The following is a 24,712-nucleotide window of genomic DNA, read 5'->3' as shown; positions in this document are numbered from 1 at the left end:
TCCCCCTCCCCCTGGGTGTATGAAATACTGTAAGCTCCTTATCAGGGGCATGTATACACTGCAGCATAGCACAGGCACACATAATAATAATAATAATAATAATAATAATAATAATAATAATAATAATAATAATAATAATAATAATAATAATAATTTATTTATATCCCGCCCATCTGGCTGGGTTTCCCCAGCCACTCTGGGCGGCTTCCAACAGAATATTGAAATACAATAATCTATTAAACATTAAAAGCTTCTCTAAACAGGGCCGTCTTCAGATGTCTTCTAAAGTCTGGTAGTTGTTTTCCTCTGAAAATCTCGCCCAATGCATACATGAAAGTAGGTTTTGCGGAAACTGGAATTATGGTGACCAGGCTTTCTCTTTCCTCTGTGCAAATGTATAGCTGAGTGGGGATACATCCAAATTTCACCTGCCTTCTTAGACTACCTTAGCATACCTTCAGGTCTTGTTGATACATAGCAACTCTATAATCTCAGGTATTTGCTCTAATAATGTGGAGCATGTGCAATTCCCACATCGGCTGCAATGTGTACCTAGATTCAGCAAGCCTCTTGGTAATCTTTCCAATCTTTCTCTTCTCCCCAACACACAAATAATACACATCAACAGAATCAATTGAGTAATTCGGCAAGTTGCCACTGACAAATACAGGACAGAATAGAAAATGATGCCTTGTATAAGTGATGCAAAATCCTAATAGGCTTAGGAGGGAGACAGATGTTGCAAGGAATCTGACTGCACAGTCAATAACATATGTTCTCATAATGTTCCAGTGTTCCTTTGGAAACTTCAGAATCTCCCCCCCAAAAAAAGATTTTTGTGAGCTAATGCTTATGCTCAAACATAAGGCTATATAGGACTGGGGGGGAGGAACCATCCCCAATAAAAAATATCTATTGTCTCTAACAGTTGAGTTGCTGTTTTAAATGCTAATACATCTTCCAAAATATCCAATGAAGATTTCTAATTTCCATCTTTTGTGACCCATGGGTATTATGGGACATACCCAGAAGACCTTTGTGATGTTCCTAATCTTAGAACGTCTCTGATGTTCAGTACAATCGGATTCCTTAAGCCTGCAAATTTAATCTACACGTAAATTCTACTTTCACATGAGACATGTATGTAGCAAACTAGCAGGTTGAGCAACAAGTTGGCAAAACAACAACAACAACAAAACACACACACACCCTTTACCTGGTTGGTCTGGTGATTAGAACATCTTGGGCAAAGTCCTGCCTTCAGCTCTGAGAGTTGAAGAAAAGGATGACTATAGGTCCCTATCTTCTGCCCCACAGAATATTCACATTATATTGCCCTAGCTTCTTGGGAGAAGTATGGTAAACAACTATAATAAATATGTAATTTATTTGCGTCGCTCAGGGAAAAATAGCCCCCATGAAGAAGATCCCTATCTTCTGTGGTGAAGTGAAAAGTTCCAAATGGGGAGCTGGAACAGGGCTCTTAAGTAGGGTTTAATGCAGTTTTGAAGATTAAAATGGAGTAAAATAAGAGTAAAATTGCTGACTTTCTCCCACTAACTGGTTTGAAACTAGCTCCAATGTGAACTAATTATTTTGATATTTTTATGCAGCTTTTCTGCAAAAACCTCTCTCGGTGCAGTTTTCAGAAATAACATTTATTTTTATTTATTTTTATAAAAAAGAACCAAACACACCAGAGAAGTGTTTAAGCTAAAACAGCAAGTACCAGGTTTCTCACATAACAGCATAAATGTAGGACTGAAAGATGAGGTGTTGGGTTTCATTAATCCTGATTAAGGTTCATCATAGGAAAGTAGCTTTGGCCTCATTCATTTTCGTGCAACAAACTGACGAAGATAATGAAATGCTGCCTAAGATTATTTTGGATATTTAACAGGCATAAATGGGCTATTGTTTAATTTGTAGGCAGCCTTGGGACAATATTTGTTTCTCCAAGATGAAGCAGATGGAGGAGACTCCATATGTACAATTTAATTTCTGCTGAAGTGTGTGCTCAAACTGCCAGCTTCTTTTCCTTTCCTCTCCTGCGTCAATCTGCTCTGCCTTTATATTGGTTTTAAGACTTCCATTATTTTTCAGTAATAGAAAGCTATCAGCTGTAGATGCTACTAAATTGATTTCTTAGAATTGGAAGGAACTTTAAGCACGTTTCTTTATCACTCACCTTATCGTTGACTACGCTTTTCCCATCCCACGCCCATCCTCTTTTTGTGAAGTAATTTACAGTGGCAAATTCTATCAAGGCAGAGAATACAAATGCATAACAAACAGCAATAAACCAGTCCATAGCTGTGGCATAGGCTACTTTGGGCAGTGAATTTCGAGCACTGATGCTTAAAGTTGTCATTGTTAGCACAGTTGTGACTCCTGGGGAGAAAACGGAGGAAAATAAAGTGTTGGTCAGAGTAATTCAGAATGGTTTTAAAAAAAGAAGAAGAATATTTATCATCAGGAGCAAAAACTAGTGATTACAAATGATTAGTGTAAAGCTGCTGATTGCAGCTGATAACAACACTATGGGGGCTTGATCCAGAATTCAGTGGAGAGAGATAAAGCTCTACAGAAGTCACAGTTAAGATGCACATTGTGACTAAGAAAGTATGCAAGATTATATGCACAAAACTTGATACTACAGTGGTACCTCGGGTTAAGTACTTAATTCGTTCCGGAGGTCCGTACTTAACCTGAAACTGTTCTTAACCTGAAGCACCACTTTAGCTAATGGGGCCTGCTGCTGCTGTCGTGCTGCCAGAGCACAATTTCTGTTCTCATCCTGAAGCAAAGTTCTTAATCCGAGGTACTATTTCTGGGTTAGCAGAGTCTGTAACCTGAAGCGTATGTAACCCGAGGTACCACTGTATCTTTGTGCAGATACATTGGGTGGTAGCCAACTAAACGGTTCCACTTATACAAGGACTTTTGGCTGTGCAGTGGAATCCCTTTCCTCTTTCTGCACCCTGAGGAAATCTGCCCCAGAGGGTTGGGGAATACTTCAGAAGAGATTTACAGGTTCCGCAGTGCAGTGTGGGTATAAGAGAGGATAAGGAAATTCCACTGCACTGCTAAGCACCCTTGTTTGGTTGGATACCACCCATTGCTTTTTAGGGTAGCAATAATGTGACAAAATAGCACCAACAGACAATATGCAATTCACACTGTCTTCCCTTTGTATAACATGTGAAGTGGAAACTTCTGCTTCTCTCCTGCAGGAAAATGAATGAGCTTCACATATATCTGGCAAAATGAAAAGGCAGATGAGTAGGTTTCGCCTTGACATGTTTCACAAGAACTACAAACAAGGTGGGGGTGGGGGGCGGTGGGGGGGTGAGCACAAGTCAATTATTTACTATTTTTCAGGGGTTGTTTGAGATATCAGGAGTTACCCCTCTGACCATATCCAATACATTATTTGAAGTGCCAATACACAGTGGCTTGAATTCAGTGCTCTATGAATTCAGTTCCTTTCCATGCTGAAAAGGGTAAAACAGGGCAAAGCACCAAATTCAAACAATATTGAATTAAATGCATAGGCGCAAATAAGCAGTCACACATTCCCAATATTTCCTTGGCAGCCATGGGTCTATTGTGGTGCTATTAGGAGCAGATTCTAAGGTTTAGATTGCATTCCCAAGTATACCTTTGAAACTGCAGCTTTACCAATCCCATGTTTGACACCATATGACAGGCATCCCCAAACTCAGCCCTCCAACTGTTTTGGAACTACAGTTCCCATCATCCCTGACCACTGGTCCTTTTAGCTAGGGATGATGGGAGTTGTAGTCCCAAAACAGCTGGAGGGTGGAGTTTGGGGATGCCTGCCATATGACATCAGGTGATGGGCAGGTGGCCGTGGCTTGCCCCAAAGGCCTTGCAGGCCAAATGGAGAGGCCTGTCATGCCTTATTAGCACCAGAGCTTCCCCACTAGTGTAATGAAAGCTCAAGAGAAGAACACGCAGATTTATTTGTTAGATTGCAGGTATCTGCTATTTGTAAATTGAGGTGGCATTCCCCCCCCCATCATATTTATATAAACAATTCTAATTCTTTTTTGTTCTTGGGATCTTTCTGTTGTAAGCCAACCCCATACCTTTTGTCTAAAATTTGTAATTGCTTTATATGTATTTGGGGAGGAAGACTAGAGCTTCAACAAATGAGTCTGCATCTGTTATGCGTAGTTTGTCCATAAACTGAAACTTGTGAGGTAGTTTTCTGGCAGGGTTTGAGAGCATCATTAAATAAATTACTTGATGCCAAGAGTCTAGTCTCCTCCAAATGACAAAGATAGTAATCTGAAAACAGCAGAAGTCCAATATTTAATACTCTTTCCATTTTTAGCTGTGATTTTTTCATTCAAATATAACATACTTTGATTAAGTTTAATTAGAATAAGAAACTCTCCACATTATCTGTCTTCCCCCAGGACAGAGAACTATGCAAAGATGATTTGCCTGTGGCTTACTGTCTGACCTGCCTTTGTACGAAAATTAGCAATGCTGAGGAAGCAGGCATAATTAGTACAAAAACAAAAAAACCTCTATTGTATCACAGAGATGGCAATCTTTTAGAAAAAAGCTCTTACCACAAAATATATGTATACCACTACAAACACACACACACACACACTCACACACAGATTGATTCAGTGAATTTTATAACATGTCTCCATATCTATCTGAGTATTATTTCTAAGCAACTTGGGGATCCTGTTAACATTTCTAACAACTCTAGTTTTCAACTGAAGGGCAAAGAAAAAGTAGCAGCAGTAGTAGTCACTACAGTGGTGCCTCGCAAGACGAAATTAATCCGTTCCGCGAGTCTCTTCGCCTTGCATTTTTTTCGTCTTGCGAAGCACGGCTATTAGCGGCTTAGCGGCTTAGCGGCTATTAACGGCTTAGCGGCTTAGCGGCTATTAACGGCTTAGCGGCTTTAAGAAAAAGTAAACAAACTCGCAAGAACTCGCAAGACATTTCGTCTTGCGAAGCAAGCCCATAGGGAAATTCAATTCGTCTTGCGGAACGACTCAAAAAACGGAAAACTCTTTCGTCTAGCGAGTTTTTCATCTTGCGAGGCATTCGTCTTGCGGGGCACCACTGTATTTGGTCCTCATATTTTTTAATAGATTTCTCAATGCTAACAAAATTGTGCAATTGGGTTATAAATTCCTGTTCATGCACTTGACCTCTAAAATTGAAATATTTGTGATCTAAGTCAAAGCCTAGGGACGCGGGTGGCACTGTGGGTTAAACCACAGAGCCTAGGACTTGCTGATCAGAAGGTTGGCGGTTCGAATCCCCGCAACGGGGTGAGCTCCCGATGCTCGGTCCCTGCTCCTGCCAACCTAGCAGTTCGAAAGCACGCCAGTGCAAGTAGATAAATAGGTACTGCTCCAGCGGGAAGGTAAACAGCGTTTCCGTGTGCTGCTGTGGTTCGCCAGAAGCGGCTTAGTCATGCTGGCCACATGACCTGGAAGCTGTACGCCGGCTCCCTCGGCCAATAAAGCGAGATGAGTGCCGCAACCCAAGTCGGCCATGACTGGACCTAATGGTCAGGGGTCCCTTTACCTTTAAGTCAAAGCCTACTCTTTGAAAGAACATTTTGGTCAGGATTGACCAATGGCATGCAAACTATTCTATGCACAAAAGGTAAATTTGGACTTGTGCTTCCCAAATACCAATTTGGAAAGGAAACTATTCTATTGTTGAACCCAAAACAGATTATGATAAGCTCCCTCTGGCATGTCATGGGGTAAATTGTACCTGCTCTTTATACAAGTCAATATTCAGCATATGAGGCCAGGACTTTAGATGCTATACCTGAAAAACTACTTTGTGTACTAACAAAGGTGGTGAAGGTTTTGACTTAGATATCCTTTGTATGCTTTTTTAATATCCAGTGTATTTAATGTGTCTGTATTTTGCAAGTTTTCTTTTTTAAAAAATAGTTGGCATTTAATTAGCAGCGTAGAGTCATTGACTTGCATTCCTGAAAAAACACAAATGGCACAGATACCTTAAGAAATAAAAACAGATTGGAATCTTGAACCAAACAATTTTGTGCCAGCTTTATGCCTAGTCCCTGAAGGCACAATCAAATGCTTTTCAAATGCATCTTCTATGAAGAACATAGTCAAGATTTATCCAATTAGCAGCACTGCAACTTTTTACACAGGCTAATTTGAAGCAAGGCAAAGACAACAAATTATTTGGTCGTAATTCACCATGGACACTTTAGGTCAACCACATTAAACAGATGTCATAAATGAAAGGAACTGGAGAGCGTGATTATTAAAACTGCCTCATTATCCCAAGTCTTTAAATGCAACCTACTGCTTATAAGTACATTATGTGAGCAAAGTGAAATAGAGAGCAGGGGGACAGAGTAGATCTCAGACAAGAAATACTCAGCATCTCAGTTTTTAAAAATAGTTTCTTTTTAGGCTGCTTCAGGGTGTGTTCCAATATAAAAAGCAAGCTCGCTCATGTGCATAATGCAGAAGAAGAAGAAACTTTTCATGGAAAAGCACAGTTGTAATATTCCACATTTGGCTCATACCCCACTGTGGCGTTTGCCTCCTAGGTGGGTCATAAGGAAAGGGTTAAATGAGTGTGACGTGATTGGCCAGTGGAAACTGATGGGAGGAGTTAGAGTGAGAGTTGGAGTTGTGTGAAAGTCAGTGGAGAGTTGGGAGTTGGAGAAGGAAGAGGGAGGAATAGTCTGTGGGTTGGTTGGTTGGTTGGTTGAGTTGTGTTGTGAGAGAGTGAGAGGAACTGTTAGGTGAAGTCAGATAGTTGTTTGAAGTTGTTAGGAACATTGGGTCAGTAAAGAAACTAAGATTAAGAAACTGCCAAGAAAAATTAACTGAAACCATAAGCTTTTTCATGCTTATAAAAATAAACTTGATTATTTGTTAATGTTAACAACTGTCTGGACTCCATGTGTACCTGTGAGAAACGGGTTGGTGGTAGCGAAGAAAGCAATTACAGTGGTGGCACAGGGTCAATAGACCGTCAAATGTCCGGGGACCCTGTGTGATCACCACACCCACTATACTGCAAGCACATCTGCTATTGGGTTTGAGAATGGTCCCCATGCAACTGCTCTTTTGATAATTGTGCTCGGATGTATTCCTAACCCAGTGCTAGCATAGAGAAGCTACCAGGGTTTTCCCCTGCCTGCCTCAGGCAAACACACAAATGAGGCACAACTTACGTTTCTCCACTGTAACTTTAACTCAAGTGGGATTCAAGGAAGATATTGAGGTTACGTTTCAAGTCAGAACAGCTGAGGAATGTTTAGGCAAGCAAAAAGAATGCAGATCAGACATACAGTGGTACCTCGGGTTAAGTACTTAATTCGTTCCAGAGGTCCGTTCTTAACCTGAAACTGTTCTTAACCTGAAGCACCACTTTAGCTAATGGGGCCTCCTGCTGCTGCCGCGCCGCCGGAGCACGATTTCTGTTCTTATCCTGAAGCAAAGTTCTTAACCTGAAGCACTATTTCTGGGTTAGCGGAGTCTGTAACCTGAAGCGTATGTAACGTGAAGCGTATGTAACCCGAGGTACCACTGTACAGCCTCCACTTGCCTCTGCATGGGGTTTTCACTACGCTGAAACTGTATTCCCCTCCATCCATCCCATGGGAAGGTTGGATTGCTGGTACTGAAAATCCCTATAAGCCCTGAAATCTCTCTCTCTCTCTCTCTCTCTCTCTCTCTCTCTCTCTCTCTCTGTGTGTGTGTGTGTATGTATGTGTGTGATGTTTGCCAAAATGGGAGTGGTGTATGTTGAAAGAAAGAAAAATGTAATGAAGGGATATGACTGGAATGAAAGGCGCAAAAAACGAGTTCTTAAAACTGGGCTGCGTGGGAAAAAGTGATATGGGTTCAGTTTAGAAGAGGTTGCCATTGGCAGCAGCTTCCTCAACTTTTCCTCTTCATTAGTAGTGATGAAACTCCTTTCGGTGGCAGCTGGTTGGCAGCTGTCATTGCACCCTACTAATGCCCCTGGAGGAAAAGCAAGTCATGATGTGGTATCGTTCTAATGGGATTTTGGCTGGAGGCAGGGGCACACGGGGTGGTAGGTCATCACTTTGTACACATAATAATAGCAACCCAAACATCTGCCAGAGCTTTCTCCTCTTTTACAACAGGAACATGATTGAGAAATGCCCCTTGCTGGTACCCAGACTCTGACATGGAGTCATCCCAATCTCAAAGTTGTATGACAAGTTCCATGTTGAACTAAAGCGCTGAGCTTCCTTTGGGCACAGGAGCACTCCTGATATGGGCTGTGGTCTCTACTTGCATGGTATAAAAATGGCAGACCAGAATTCAAGAGAGAAAGCTGGACTTGAAAACATTTACCATCAGAACTTTCCTAAAACCAGGCACATTTTTTCCTCCCGCATTCCAATGCCAGCAGAATATTGACTTTACATGCTTCGCTTTCATATGTTAATTCCCCTTCCAACTCCCTGGAGCTCTGTGGCCTGTACCTGAAAGTAGTATTAGTGACAAATAGCCACAGTTTGTCACACTGCATAATGAACTTCAATCACAAAAGAGAATGCATTCTTAAAAGAAAAGAATGAAAAGATAGATGAACTAAATGTGCTGTAGCTGGCACCTGAAATGCTGAGCTGCCTTCAATGCTAACTAACACAACATCCAGGTGTCCATCACAATACGCACCAAAGACCGTCCTTGCCGGGACAGATTCTCTGTTCAGCCAGAATGACACCTGGGACAGGATGACTGTCATGATGCAAGGGAGGTAGGTCTGAATCACAAAATAACCGATCTTCCTCTTCAAATGAAAATGAGCTGTCATTACTTTGTATTCACCTAGAAATGAATGGATCAAATTAGGAGGAGCGCTAGAAATAATTATGAATTGCCTCCACAATAAACCATTTTTCATGACAAGCTGAAGACATCTGCTTTAACAAGGCAAACATACTGCAGGTATCCACACACGCCCCTCTCCAAAAAGCTGTATGTCGGTAAATCCAAACAAAGATTGAGCCCCACAAAAGCACGCCTAAGAACTAATTTCAGCAAACTTATACTTTTGCTTTCTATGCCTGGCATTTTATAGTATGATACAGTTGCTAGTAATGTTATTGTTATGGTTAGTTACTTTGTTTTGATACTATTTTATATATTTGGACAAAGCTTCATATTGAATATTGGTCATTGACCATAGTAGTAGTTATTTATAGCCTGCCCATCTGGCTGGATTGATTGATAGTTTAATTTTGAGCAGCACACCCTCAAAGCATTAAAAGCTGCACCTAAAGCTCACTTTGGTCTAAAACGTGATTTGCGTGATGGGGAAGAGTACAGAACTAAATGCACAATTCTCTGGATCTCAACATTTTCCTTTACTCTGCAGTCTCTACAAAAGTGAATGTGAGACTCCACTATTGTTGAATCATCCGGAACTATGACTCCAGATACTTCCCAGATGGGGGTTTATTGTGCAGCTCATGCACGGCAGTTTTTTTGCAGTGTCCACCTGACATTGTCATCATCAAAATGGCAGCCCATATTTTTTAAAATTATATTTAACCCAGATTTCTGCTGACAATGGAAACTCTTGTTAAATAAAAATAACCCATGTTATTGCTCCTTAGCACACTGTTTTGGGCGTATGGTTTGTCATGTGTGTGTTAACTTTTTAGAACACATTCCAGCCATTCTGATTCTGGTAGTCCAAGTGGTGCAAGCACACATTTTTGTACCACTTCCCACATGCAGATGGTACACCTGAATTTGAGCAATCCAGTTCCAAGGACCTATTATTATTATTTTTTTAAAAAACAAACCAATACAGTGGTACCTCGGGTTAAGTACTTAATTCGTTCCGGAGGTCCGTACTTAACCTGAAACTGTTCTTAACCTGAAGGACCACTTTAGCTAATGGGGCCTCCTGCTGCCGCCACACCGCCAGAGCACGATTTCTGTTCTCAACCTGAAGCAAAGTTCTTAACCTGAAGCACTATTTCTGGGTTAGCGGAGTCTGTAACCTGAAGCGTATGTAACCCGAGGTACCACTGTAGAAATAGATAACACCCCCCCCCCAAAAAAAACACCCTTGAAACATGGTAAGTAACCATGAAACATGATAAGTAAAGATTGGCAATGTTTGCTCTTGTGAATGTCTGGCAATTTATTTATTTTATGTGCACAGGCACACAAATATCTGTGTACATGCCACAAATAGGAAAAGGTAATGGAGGGTAGGGAGTAATGATTAGGGCAAGGAGCCACAAAGCACAGCACAGAAAAATTCAAACCATGATGATAGGTCACTGAGAAAGAAAAACTAAAAAATGGAGTATGTGGACGTTCACATTCCAATTAACACAGAGAGAATTATATCTAAATGAGCCATTTTGCAGCCTAGAGCTCCCATATGGAAGCCCTCTATGATATAGTATATTACTGTAACATCACTTAGAGACTTTGGTAATTCAGTGGCATATAAATACTGTATCTTAAATTAAGTTCTAGCATCTATAATTTCCTATGTCCACAAGTCAACCTGGCAAGGCCACAGAGTGTAGTCTGCATGTATGGCCAAAAGTGCACCAGTGGCTGAAGGAAAAAGGACTCAAACGGTTTCTTCTTTGTCTTACTAACCTGTACTTGATTTAGCTGTTTCTTCTCCAATTGTTTGCCCTATGAGATCATACTGATTCAACCTCGAACCGTCTGGAGCCACTTCTACTGAATTAGATGCATTGAAGGTCCACTTGTAGGTCACTTCTGAAGATGTATATGCATCTACAGGGGGGAAATAAGAAGACACGTTATCAGCTCAAAAGAGAGCAATTATTTGGGAATAGCTGCTCAGAGAATTCAGCACAGCCTCTGATATTCGCTGACTCTCTTGATCTCTTAAGCAGTAGGAACTTGGAAGTGCTTTGTCTATATAAGACAGTGGGGAAGAACCTATGCAGGCCTTGGCCCAGTTTCATGAAGGTAGGAGAGATAGGATGGGAAGGGCAAAACCTGAAATGGATTGAGTGGTGGGGGAAGAAGAGGAGAAGCTGTCAACAAGCAAATCCATTGAGAGCCCTGGCCCTCTGCCATCACCTTAGCTAGGAGACAGGGAGGGAGACAGAGAGGGAGGGGGGAAAGGGGTGGCCGTAAAAGGGAGAAGGGGCTGGCCCCACCCACTTTGAGCTCTGGACCCACCTATTACTGGTACGTGGCTCTGACAGATTGCCACTAAGGGAATGTGACCCTCAACAAAACAAAACTCCCCAATCCCTGATGTAAGAGTACACATAAAGGATGCAAAGCAGTTCTCCATGTGCAGAGGACAGGATGCAGAGATGGTTACAGATCAGTGCTGGCACCAGTGCAGCAACCACAACCTCCCACTCCATCCATTGGGCCTGCAGTGTTCCCCAGGGGCCTGCACTGCTTGTCTCAGCAGAGATGAGAAGCCAAACTGGGGAAAGAGAGAGGGCATAGGTTGGCTCCCTCCCCTTAACTGTCACCCAAGTGATGGCAGGCCCTATGTACATATGTCCAGCTGATACCTGCTCAGAAGCAGGTGAGAGAACAACATGGGAAGAAAGGAGCATATGGAGGACATAACTGCATCCAAAATTCCTTGCTTTGTGATTTGAAAATACTGTATATCTGCTGTCAAAATAGATTAAGCACTGGATGTGACAAAATTGATTTAAAAAGACTGTTCAGCGTAAACATCTCCCATTAACATCTTAGGGCAGGTGTCAGAAACCTCTGGCCCTCCAGATGTTGCTGACTCTCGTCAGTCCCAGTAAGCATGGCAGATGGCCATGTATGATGGGGGTTGTAAGATCAACAACATCTGGGAGGGGCAAATTTTCCCCACATCTATTCATGATTTCGCCCCCTAGAAGTCTGATATCCGATGGGCCTTCAGGAGATGCCATGGAGCAAAGATATTTAAAGAATGGGATACTTCATTTATGTTATCCTACAATGGAAAACATGGATTCAGTTGTATAAAATTGTTGGTTTTTCCTATAGGCAATTGTTAATTTAGATTTAAGGGAATTCATGTTATTGTATCTGCATTAAATCACATGGGTTTGCATTTGTGAAAGTAAGTTACCAGATTTGAATTACAGGAACTTTTGACAGCATAGACTCTACCAGAAACTAAAACTTGCAGTGTATGAAAGCATAATGCATTTCCATAACACAAACAATCCTGTATATACCAAGAAATGAATAAGACTGCTATTATGTATTAATTTTAAAAAATACTTATATGCTACGTATTTTGTTATAAAAGCAAAGTGGATTAACAGCAACTATACATTGCTATTACAATAGCTGATCCAGAATCCTTTGACATTGTGAGATGCCAGCTATAGACTCTCACTAACTGCAGCACAATGGCATATGTCTGAGCACTAATAATAAAGGGCTTCATGGACACATCATTAAACTAGTTGTGATCATCCAGAGAAGAAATTCCTGCTTCAATATGAATATCAAGGTGAAAATCAGCACACCTCAATGTTGCCCAGAGATACCAACATAGACAACTGCAAACTATAAACCTTTAGCACCAGAGTACTTAGATAACTATACTATCATAATTCTTGTGGATGCAAAATTCATCACAATTTTTTTGCGCCTCGATTTCTTTGTGTCCTTATGTTCCACTCATGAGAAGTCCAAATGAAGGAATTCAACCATAACCTTCTCCTTAACCCCTAATATGATCACATCATCAATAAATAGCTACTGAAGACTCAAACCACTTCACAGAATACCACATAAGCAGTACAGAAAAATGCTGCAAGCAGGTTGCAGAAGTTCTTATAGCCATAGCTTGTGCAATTCTCTTCTCCACAGGTATAGCAAACCTCTTCTTTGCACCTGCAATATTAGAGCCATTTCCAGGCCAGATATTAGAAAACTGCTCCCAAAGAACTGGAAATTTGTCCTAAAACATGTATTTCCTCTGTGTAAATTTCAGAAAGTCATCAATAATTTGGTTTTGGCAATGATCATACTCTAGGACATCCAGCCTTCTACACCATGAGATTGGCATAATATGCTTAAATTAATTGCCCTGATAAGCTTACTGATTGCCAAATTCTGCACCTGTTGAAGTTTCCAAACCATCTTCAAAGGCAGCACTACACATAATGCATAGGGGATAAATTTGAACCCTGAGGAACCCCACGCTGAAAGCTACACAGAGCCGAAGAACACTGCCCAAGCATTACCCCCTGAAAAGGACCATCCAAGGAGGACTGGCATCACTGCAAAGCAATGACACCCACCCCCAATTTGGACAGTTGCTCTACGGCCGATTATATCAAATGTTGCTGAGAGGTAAATTAACAGGGACACATTTCCCTTCTTTCCTGGCAGATGTCATAATACAGGGCAACCAAAACTGGACCTAAAGCCTGAATCAAGACCCAGTCTCAGATTAGAAGTTGGAGGCTCAGAGAAGCCAACCTCAAATGAGAGCTGAGCTTTCAAAGCCCCTAAATTCATTTCCAGCTGCGATCAAAATGTGAATTCCCAGCGTCCCCATTCTATACCCTTTACAGTGGTACCTCGCAAGACGAAAAACGTGCAAGACGAAAGAGTTTTCCATTTTTTGAGTCGTTCCGCAAGATGAATTTCCCTATGGGCTTGCTTCGCAAGACGAAACGTCTTGCGAGTTATTGGGAGTTTGTTTCCTTTTTCTTAAAGCCGCTAAGCCGTTAATAGCCGCTAAGCCGCTAATAGCCGCTAAGCTGCTAATAGCCATGCTTCAGAAAATGAAAAAACCGCAAGACGAAGAGACTCGCAGAACGGATTAATTTCGTCTTGCGAGGCACCACTGTACTTACTTGTCAAGCAGCGATGGCTGCACATGGGAGAGGAGAAGAGGGAGGTTTTCCACCCCATCGTGGAGGGAGAGAAAGAAGGAAAACACGAAGCAAAAAAAACACCCCCAATGCTTCTCCTGTCTCTGTTGTTGGGTTGTCCTCTGCTGCGGTTCTCTTACTGCCCCCACTTATTGTTTATAGACTAGGCATTTATCTGAAGCCAATCGGATTAAAGTTGTTCTGCACTTTCTATTCAGTTTCATCCACGAATTGTTGTTTCTACAAGCGACTCTTCTCTTGTAAATCGAAACATTTTTGTTTCAGTTGAACAACGTTTACCAAACTATGTTTTCAGTTTGCTTGGAAATAGACAGTGGATGTTTCATGACCCACAAATGTGGCAAAAGACAAACAAACAAACAAACAAACCACCGGAGGTGTTCAGTGAAACAGCCCTTTATTTATTTATTGTTCATTTAAATTTACATAAACAATAACATAAAAAAACAAAGAATATATATAGCACAAGAGTAATTTTGAAATACCTGACCCTTCCATTTTCAGAAATGAAAATACTTGGTCATCTTATCTCCAAATCCATGAGCTCTTTATTGTCTTAACTATACTTTTAAAGACAAAGGATCACAGTTAAGATCAATTTAAAGCAGCATTATAATTTATTAAATATTAAAGTAAATGATAGCATGCTGGCCCAATCAACATTTGGGGCTTTCAGGGAAAATAAAATGACATTATCCAGGACATGCTGATAAAATCAGCTTTGTTGTCCCTACCTTCCAAATGAGTGGCACAAATGTGATAATGAAAATGGTACCTGTTACGTATTAAGATGTTAGTCATGGTGTTGTTGTTTTTAATTTGATTAAATAAACAAACCATATCTCTGTGTCTTATTTGTATCTGCTCATGTAAGAAGCTGAAGCTTTCACCTGCCCTTTGCCATTTGATGACCAGGTCCTTCACAGACATCATTATCTACTTGCCTCCTGTTTCTCAGGTTGACTGCTTAATATGAGCATTTAGTTGGCCACTCTATCTAGCACCAGGAGAAGGTGGGGCTAGTTTGGCTTCTGCATCTTGGGGTGTTTTCTTCTCCAACAAACTCCGCTTCCACAGATCAGGGTGTCGCGAATACTTTTCTATCTGGGACATTCCATTCTGTTTCTTCCACGTTTGGGTTTACTTCGTCTACACCTGTGCATGAAATAAAGGACTGGTCAGTAGGCTACACCCTCCTTATTTTCAGTGGATAAACAGTGTTCAAGGTATCTTTGGTTTCGGTTGCAAATATGGTAAGCACAGCAGGTTCTCTATTGTTAATGATGACTCAGGCATGCACTTCAGGGCTGCTTGCTTGAGGGAATGCAGGGGTATTTCCATGAGTATTTCCATGAGTATAGCGGAACCCCTATATTTTGTGAGAGATGTATATGCTGCAACGTATATGTAGCAGTTGTGAACATCTTTTGAGAAACACTACATTCATGGCGCACCTAGGCGTCATGAAGTTGCTGCAGTTTGAACCAGGTTCTTAAATTTTACATAAAGCATTGGCAATAAAGCAAGGAGGAGGAGGACATTTAAGAGAGGTGTAAAAAAAACAAAAACCACTCACCTTGTAACTCTGTGAAACTTGAAAGCAGGAGAGGCTGACCAGGACTGAACTGTGGTGTGTGCTTGGACTGCTCTCATTAGAAACCATGTAGAATTAACTCTGGAAGGTTAAGAATAAATCTTCAAATGAGAACTGGAGGTTGAGAGAGAGATGGCCCACACATCTGGTTCACCGACATTAGGCAGCAGCAACGTTGGATCCATCTTGTCATTCCAAATCATGGGTTGCATCTCTCAGGCATCATGGCACAAGGTGCTTTCCACTGTTGCACTCCAGGATCAACAGGACCTCAAGTGATCCTGCCTTGAGTGATGCAGGCTTTCCCCACAGTTTCACCAGTGAGAGTTACTGGTGAGCAGGAGCCTGAACAACATGTTAGACCAACATATAGCTGCCACTGTTGCCCCAGGCCCTTTTACTTCCTTCAGGAAATCAGTGTACTTGGTGCCTGTCATGATCCCCAAGTCATTCAGTGACTAAGGCACTGAGTTGGAGCCTACAGTGTCACTGGTCTAGGTTCCTGACTATGAGTCTCATGCTGAAGATCAGGGATCATGAAATCCAAGGCTGGCAAGTAGAAGCCTGCTGAAGAGATCCCGTAGTTCCAGGGCCTATAGAATCAGAGACAGGATTCTCAAGGGTGTGTTGAGTGCACCAGGCACAGGAAATGGATTAGGTGGGAGACTGTGGAGCTCAGGGAACATACCTCCCTTCAGATGTGCATTGGCCTTTTAAAAGACTCTAGTTCTTCAAAAGGGAACGGGGCAAAGGAGAGGTAGATGCAGGCAGAGGATCAAAAAGTTCACCAATAGCTATTGTTAGAGCAAGCTGCTCACTAGGAGCTCCCCTTGCACTGACCTACTGTGTCCTATAGGCTCCTCCAGAATAGTTCCTGGTGCACAACAACCTTCTGCAATGTGTGCTGCTGTGGCTTTATTGCAGGATGTGTTAGTTGTTGTAAACGAATGGTTGCCTCTGTTGGATCTGTGCTGGGAGACGTCTCAATCAAGGGTAATGGGCTGAAGACTCATATTGCTGGTCCTTGGATGTTTCTTCAGTCGTTGTCTCCTGCTGCACAGAGATCATTTTTCTCCCATCCAACAGGAATGGCACTAGCTTCTTATAGAGCTTCTTACTCATTTTCCCCCCAGTCTCTGCGTGCATGGTGAGCTCCTTTTTTGTTGTTTTGAAGACTTTCACTTTTCCCCATCATGGGACAGAGGTTATGGAACATCCCCTCTTGCACACTTTTTAGGATAGTCAATTGAAAGCTACCTCATACCTGAACTGAGAATGAAAGGTCTCCAAGGGCTGGGATGCTCAGCTACAGGTCTCAGAAGCACATACCCTATACTTTGGATATATGTGTGCCTTTCCCAGCTCCACCCCCAGACTGAGGTGTGAAGCATTTGACAAAAAAACTTTTTGTTCATCTGCCTTATTCTAATCAAATTCAGAAATTTTATTGTTGTATTTTAATGACGGCTGATGTATTTAATGATTGTAAACCACTTTGTGAGACAATTGTTCTAAAAATGGTATCTGATACGTTAAGATGAATAAATAAACACCATCTCATCTTATTGCTCAAGCTCAGCTTCAATAATTAAGTGTGAAATGCAATAACAATTACACTCCTATTCTATAAAGCATGTTCCAGGTATCTGTGAGTAGACCACAATGTAGCATGATTGAATTTTACCCCCAATATAACTTGCTCCATAATTTGATCATCTAAAACCCACCTATGCTGGGAAATGCTGTTTTCAAAAGCTAAAACCTTTGCTTTTCCATAATTGAACTTTAAACAATTGTGATTACAGTAGATTAAAAACTGAGATAACAGGCATTTTAGTCCAACTATAGAGCAGGAGGGGAAAACTGCATAAAGTAAGATACAAATTTTCCTATTACCTGCTGATTCAGGACCCTAAACTGTGTTTTATATAATTGACTTTTTATTTTGTTCTGTGTATATCACAATGTTTTTGGTTGCTATGGCCAACGGCTGACACAAATAAAGTTTCATTCATTCCTATTACCTAGTTTTGGTAGGAGTCCATCTGGGTCATTTAAGACAGTTCTGGGATCATTTAGGAACAAATTAAACAAAGTAGCAGCAAGTATACATCCTTACTTAACTCCCTTGGTTGTGGGTTTATCTTTAGTAAACTGTCCCTTATCACCACATCTGATTTGTGAAAGACTATTGCAATACAAAGGCAAAAGAGGAAGAAGCGAGAAGTCTTTTATCAACAAGAATTTCTTCCACTTTCTGCCATAACTTGACCCTGGAGATATAACCAAAAGCTACCTTTAAATCCATGAAGGCAGCAAATAGTTTCCCTCACAAGGTTCTTGTATATTTTTCAAGAAGGTGACAAAGGATCAGACAGTGATCAAGGGTTGAACAATCTTCTCTAAATGCTGCTTGAGAATCAGTAAGTATATTCTCAGATTCTAAGAAAGAAATCATTCCATTGCTTAAGAACCTGGCATACAACTCCCCCTTGACTGATGGCAGGCTAATAAGTCTACAGTTTCCCAGATCAGAAGCTTGACCCTTTTTTTAAAAAAAAAGGTACCACCATTGCTTTTTCCATCTAGAAAGGATCATGCCAGAACAATTCACTGTAGTAAAAAGGGCATCCAACAATGGTGTCCACCAAGGTTGCCTTACTTATATAAGTTTCAGAGGTTTATTAATCAATCCTTGGATCCTTCCCACTCTTGATCTGAGGAATCACAGGTAAGACTTCTTTTACAGAAACTGGGTTCCCAGGATTGGTCAGCTGTCTAAGTAGACCCAGCAGCTATAACTGCTGCCTATGAGCGGATGAATTTAACCACTGAAGCCCTTGGGGAAAGATAAGCAGCCTCGGCAGTGGGCTGGCTGTTTCTGCCTGTGCTGAAAATGCAGGGAGATGACTTGAAGGCTTTGCAGGAGTGGATGAAGGCCATGGAGGAGGATGTGGCTCGGGAAAGAGATATGCAAGCTACCGTCTATGAAGTTGTAAGGGATTTAGGCGGAAAGTTAGAGAAGCAGGAAAAGGAGCTGCTTGCACTGGCTTCTCGATGTGCACAGAGAAAGGGACACTGTTTGCATCGCCCTAGGGTGCAACTATTCTTGGTTAACCTGCTTGGTCACCATCAGGATGGGATGATAAAGCTGAGGATAGCACCTAGAATGAGGAAGGGGAAGTAGTGATGAGGAGGAGGGAATGAGGCTGGCTTTTACAGAAACTGGGTTCCATTTTGGTGTGACTCATAGCACAGCATCAAGTAGAGAGCCTAAATAAGATGTACCGTATTTTTTGCTCTATAAGACTCACCTTTTCCCACCTAAAAAGTAAGGGGAAATGTGTGTGTCTTATGGAGCGAATGCAGGCTGCGCAGCTATCCCAGAAGCCAGAACAGCAAGAGGAATTGCTGCTTTCACTGCGCAGCAATCCCTCTTGCTGTTTTGGCTTCTGAGATTCAGAATATTTTTTTTCTTGTTTTCCTCCTCCAAAAACTCGGTGCGTCTTGTGGTCTGGTGCGTCTTATAGAGCAAAAAATACGGTAATAATATCATCTGTGTCTGTAAAGTTGGCTCTAAGGTGGTCCTCAGACATGCGCTGAGATACAACGGTATAGAGCTTGTGATCAAGAATGCAAAACTCCTGAGACCACTTGCCAGAAGGTTTTACGGTCTTTATTAAGGGAAGCATTCAGAAACAGCATCCAAGGATCACAAAAACCTGGTGCTCTTTGTGTGGTAATAAGGCCTTTAATCCCCCCCCCCATTGAAAATAACAAAAGGAAAGACTGCTTAGCCCTGACTTCCTGTAAGAAAAACAGGAGCCTTTTAGAGCCTTTCCCCATCAAATTGCACTCCTCATCAAACTATTGGACACTCTCAGCATTATACATTAGCATTTTCCTCTTTTAAAAAGGAAGCTTTTCACCAAAAGAGATGCTTTGGAAAAAGATTTCTGCTTTACACACTCTCAGCAAAAATTCAAATTAAAGATTCAAACACATCAGTGTTATCTACTTTTATTTGCTCCGTAGATCTTAACCAGAGCACATATTGTTTTTTCTTTAGGTCGTGTCCAGGAATTAAAATCTGAGGCATCCAGAGTCATTCCTTAACTGACTAGACCAGGGTTTCCCAAACTTGGGTCTCCAGCTCTTTTTGGGCTACAATTGCCATCATCCCTGGCCACTGGTCCTGCTAGCTAGGGATGATGGGAGTTGTAATCTAAAAACAGCTGAAGACCCAAGTTTGGGAAACCCTGGACAAAACAATGATCCTATTCAGTCACCAATGCCTCCCTTCCCTAAGACCCGTTGAGGCTCTCCTGTTTGTCTGTGTCCACGTGTGGACTAACAGTGTCAACTAAGGATTCTTTCATTATGTAATTCTTAGGTGACTCAACCTATTTTACCTTGAAAACTTGCAAGAGCATTCACATCAAAAGAGACATCCTTTCTCCTGGGTGAGATGCAGTTGCTTAAATCTAATTGAGAGGCTGATGCCTAAGTTCAAAGCACAATGTATAAAACATAATTCACAACCACAATAAAAATGTATATTATTACTTGTTTGGTGAAGGACATTTTATCACAAAGAATTACACAAAGTGTGATCTTCAAACTAGCTTCAAAGCAAAGATGATTCACAAAATGTCTGCTCAGATGTCACAACAACCCATGTGATTTTACAAGCCATGGTTTTTTGTGTAGTGTCTGAGCAAAGTCTATACTTCTCAAAGGAAGAACAAAATATTAGTGAGATATATTGTCACCTTTCCACCACACAAACAGAATTAAGCATGGACTCATACCAGTTAGCCTATCCTCATATTAGCCTGCTTCACACATCACTTTAAACCATAGTTAAGCTTAAGCGCAGTGTGCTGGTGCACGGGGTGGAATGGTTTGGCTCGTTTCTTTCTACAAAAAAACATGAGCTGTAACCAGGGATTGTTCTTTGCTTGGGTTGAACTTAACACTGAGCCAAACTATAGCAAAGCTCCAAACAGAAGCAGGAGCTGGGTATAAGCAAAGGGCCACAATTTTAATCCCATGCACAGTCTCTCTACATATTCACCTTTAAATCAGAGTTAAACTAAACTTTGACTTAAAGTAATGTGTGAACCAGCTCACTATTTAGTGCAAATGCATTTTCAGTTGCACTTTTTTGGTACAACTTAAAAAGCACATTTGCTGCATTGGAAGAGCATTGTAGAAGATTTTACCTGCTACAGCCTTCATACAAGTACAAAAGAACAAAACATTAAGATAAACTTCAGCTTGTGTAGGGACTGCATTGGCGTAATTTCAAAGCACATGGATAGAATAGAATAGATATTTATTACGGCCATAGGCCCATACAGATAAAAAACAAGACATAAATAACAGCTTGTGCACGTGGGAAAAAACAGTCGCTAAAACATCACTATAACAATAAAATACTGTAAGATGGAATGACATAGTGCGCCTTAATTAGCTTGTAGTGCACCTTGGCAGCGCTTTTGGGTAAGGACAGCGACCAGAAACCTAGCCACTCTCAGGGTCGTATGGATATCCTTATCCTGCAGGATTTGGGCAAGATGGAATTTTGGTGGGGTACCCTCTAGCTTCTGTATGATTGGTCCCAACAAATTTGCCCGTGGCACATTAAACAAGGGGCAAGTAAACATAATGTGCTGAAGCGACTCCGGCGTCTCCTTATCACATACACACATGGCGGAGGCTTGGCCCTTTGAGAATCTATGTCTCAGGACATTGGAGGGAAAAACGTTAAACCTCGCTTTGGTGAAGGCCAGCCTGTGAGCAACAGTCGAAAGGGAGGAGAGGTATGATGGAACGCAGTAAGTTAAAGTGATACCAATGTTCTGGGGCGAACAAACACCTCCCCCCAGCGAATAATTTCGCTGTAAATCGATGTCATCCAGTCTTTGGCGGATCAGTCTTTGAGCAGTGATTTGATCTAGTTTTAGGGAATCTAAGGGAGAGATTCCATAGCTCAAGAGTTTGGCGTGAATTCTACTAGTCCAAAGGCTGGAGAATTCATCTCGCCATAAGCATTGGACAAGATAATGGTCTGGTAATCTATGCCACAATGATAACCAATAATTGAAGACTTGCTTCCACAGGCAAGTTTCTAAGGATGCGATCTTCAATTCTAGTCGTATGGCTGCGTTGCTTACGCACAGGGGGAGCATTAGGAGCCGACGTAGGAATTGGTTTTGCAGAGTCTCAAGAGGAGCAAGATCTGTCATCACGGCCCAGAGCGGGGCAGCATAAGCTAGCACGGGAACCACTTTTGCCTTGAACACCTTTAGGGCCGAGGGCACATGCAAAGCTCCATCCGAAAAGAAAAATCGGAGGAGCGCATATGACAGAGTTTTGGCCTTGTTAAGTAGGTGTTGAATTTGTGCTTTCCACCCCAAATTGTATTGAAAAATAACTCCTAAGTATTGAAATTTTAGGACTTGCTCTTCGGTCAAAGCACATGTTTTCCAGATATTTTATTTCATTTCCACACTGCATCAGGTATGTAATTATTCTTATCCAGGTGCTGTATTAACAACTGTGTCACTCTGCTACTATAACGATTAAAACCTATTGGTCAATAAATGACATTACTTATAATGAATGCTGCAATTAGGCCATAATATCTTCTGGAAAACAAGAACCCAGCGAATTAGCTAACATGTTCAAAGACAAAAGCACTGGAAATGAATTATTTTAAATATAAAAAACCCCAGAACATATAATGCAGCACAATATTGCTGAAGCATACATAAATTGTGAGCAAGTCCAAGAGCAGAAATGAGATGTTGAACTACGTAAGATATTTACTAGCTGGAGGCTGCGCTTTTAGCCATGTTACTTACAGCTGCCAAATTTCAATGGGCACGAATGGGCATCCATAGGGAAGTCTTCTAAGTGCATTGGACATTCAGCTTGGACAGTAAGCCTAAAAGGGAAAAGACCGCTGTATACTTAAGTCTGCTGTTAAAGAGTCATGAAAACCAATTCCATAAAAATAAACTGAATTTACAGATTGCAGAGATTAATTACACAAAATCAATTAAAACTTAACCCTCTATTCGTCCTTTATTTGTTTTATTTGATCCTTCAGAGGACACTGCCTCATCACAACAAAACGGATCCCAAAACTATAAGGCCAGCTGAATGAAATGGTGAATTATGGAACTACAGGTTACCCAGTAACATTCAGTTCAAAAATACGTGCCACATGAACACAGAAGTCCTATTAAAGGCACGTACCTTAAATAAAACTGATAAATAATTAAATGTTGATTGTTTCAATAAAATCACCCCAAAAAATAAATGCATCAAAGCAAAGACTCATCTATCAAAGCTAGAAACATGCAGCAAACCAGTTTGCATGTAACAGTAAGTCAAATCATGGCTTAGCATGGTTCCCGTGTTCCCATGGGCAACCCACTAATTCCTTGGACCTCTTACTTCTGTGCTACCCAGTGCCAAGCCATGGTTTGGCTTATTGATTCATCTGAACTCAGGCTCATAAGTGTTCTCATTCTAGACAAGCCATGTGCTGCAAACAAGCTTTGTGCTTGGTTTACAGCTTGTGGTTGGGCTGAAAGAGACAAACCACAAGCCTAGGTTCAAATGCTAAGCCCTGGATAGCGCAACAGCAGAAATATCAGTACAGTGGTGCCCCGCAAGACGAATGCCTCGCAAGACGGAAAACCCACTAGACAAAGGGTTTTCCGTTTTTGAGCTGCTTCACAAGACGATTTTCCCTATGGGCTTGCTTTGCAAGACGAAAACGTCTTGCGAGTGTTCCGATTTTTTTTCGCTTCCCCCCCCCTTTTCTAAGCCGCTAATCCGCTAATAGCCTTTTAGCCGCTAATCCGCTAAGCCTTTAATAGCCGCTAAGCCTTTAATAGCCGCTAAACCGCTAATAGCCGCTAAACCGCTAATAGCGCTAATCCACTAAGCCGCTAATAGGGTTGCTTCGCAAGACGAAAAAACCGCTAGATGAAGAGACTCGCGGAACAGATTAATTTCGTCTTGCGAGGCACCACTGTAGAGGAGTGCAGTGGCTGCAGTCTCCTTTTTTAGAATCCACATGTACATGCAAAATGAAACAATATTTGCAAACTGCTAAGTTTATGTATTTTTTGCAAATGTAACAGATCTCTGATCCACCTGTATTGGGGCATCTCAAAACTATTCATCTGCTAGTTTAATAGCATGCAGTGGGTGGTATGTATGTGTGAATAGGCTACTAGGAGGTCTTTAGATTATCAGGGCACTGGGAAGGATGCAGTTCTTTTCTTTATCCAGTACCTCTGGGAAATGGATGGCGTATTTTGCCATGTTAGGAGTCTGCTTACCCGAGTGTTTGCTACAGGATGCTGTGAAATGAGAGTGTTAATAATAGGGAACATGCTGGCTTGATGCTAAAGTGAGAACAGCTTACCAGGACAGTGATCAAAAGACAAAATAAAATGTGCACCTCATGGTATATAAGAGAGTCCCGTCATCTTGAATTCGTAGTAGCTTATTTGGCATTGTCATGTTGTGAGCTACTGACTTCTTTCCATTATGAAAGAATGTATCTGGAGTCCAGATTTTGCTGGCCATTAAATTGTTCAGTCGAAGAATGTTCATTGGACCCTTAAACTTTAATCTCTCATCTTTCCATCTTTGGCGGAAGAAAACATCTATTGTGTATTCCTGAAGTGGGGGGATATTAAAAGTGTTTTAAAGTTAGTTACTATCAGTCCATATCAATAAAGTAAAAGTAGCACATTACCAGCTTGGAGAAAAAGCAAGGAGAGGCAGAACAATCAATACATATTTAGAAATTGTGTGTGTGTGTGTGTGTGTGTGTGTGTGTGCATACTTTCAAAGTTTTGCTGCATGTCTGCATAGCTCATGAAGTTTGCTGTGTACATTACTTCCAAACTGTGTTTAAGTTTGGACTTTGGTGAGTCTGTAGTGGATAATATAGCATGAAGGGGAGAAAATAACCAAAAAATGCTTCTCTTCATGCCATGACTTCATGAAGGTGCTGGTATCAATAAGAAGATATCCTAAACAGATCTGCAAGATCATAATGGAACTCAATATATGTTTAATATCTTTATTATAGTCACTTCGCTGCATTCATGAAAAACAGATGCAGAAAAACTGGCCTATACATTAGATGCCATATTTTCAGA

The 24,712-nt window shown here is 41.3% G+C and overlaps 1 protein-coding gene across 2 annotated transcripts in view; it reads right to left on the bottom strand.

Moving 5' to 3' along the window:
• Positions 1 to 24,712, bottom strand: part of GABRA2 (gamma-aminobutyric acid type A receptor subunit alpha2) — a 74,355-nt gene that overhangs the window by 2,982 nt on the left and 46,661 nt on the right. Inside the window, exons 5-9 of one of the 2 annotated variants that reach the window (XM_081208965.1) lie at positions 24,004 to 24,224; positions 22,388 to 22,470; positions 10,668 to 10,811; positions 8,715 to 8,867; positions 2,189 to 2,391 (exon numbers count right to left, since the gene is read on the bottom strand). In XM_081208965.1, coding sequence (XP_081065091.1) covers positions 2,189 to 2,391; positions 8,715 to 8,867; positions 10,668 to 10,811; positions 22,388 to 22,470; positions 24,004 to 24,224 — 804 coding nt within the window. The remainder of the gene's footprint in view (positions 1 to 2,188; positions 2,392 to 8,714; positions 8,868 to 10,667; positions 10,812 to 22,387; positions 22,471 to 24,003; positions 24,225 to 24,712) is intronic. The other variant, XM_081208966.1, reaches the window with a different exon arrangement.

The sequence above is a fragment of the Podarcis bocagei genome (genome assembly GCF_964188305.1).
Source record: "Podarcis bocagei genome assembly, chromosome: 9".
NCBI lineage: Eukaryota > Metazoa > Chordata > Lepidosauria > Squamata > Lacertidae > Podarcis > Podarcis bocagei.
The sequence above is the reverse complement of the archived record's forward strand: the minus strand, read 5'-3'. Positions and strand labels throughout refer to the sequence as shown.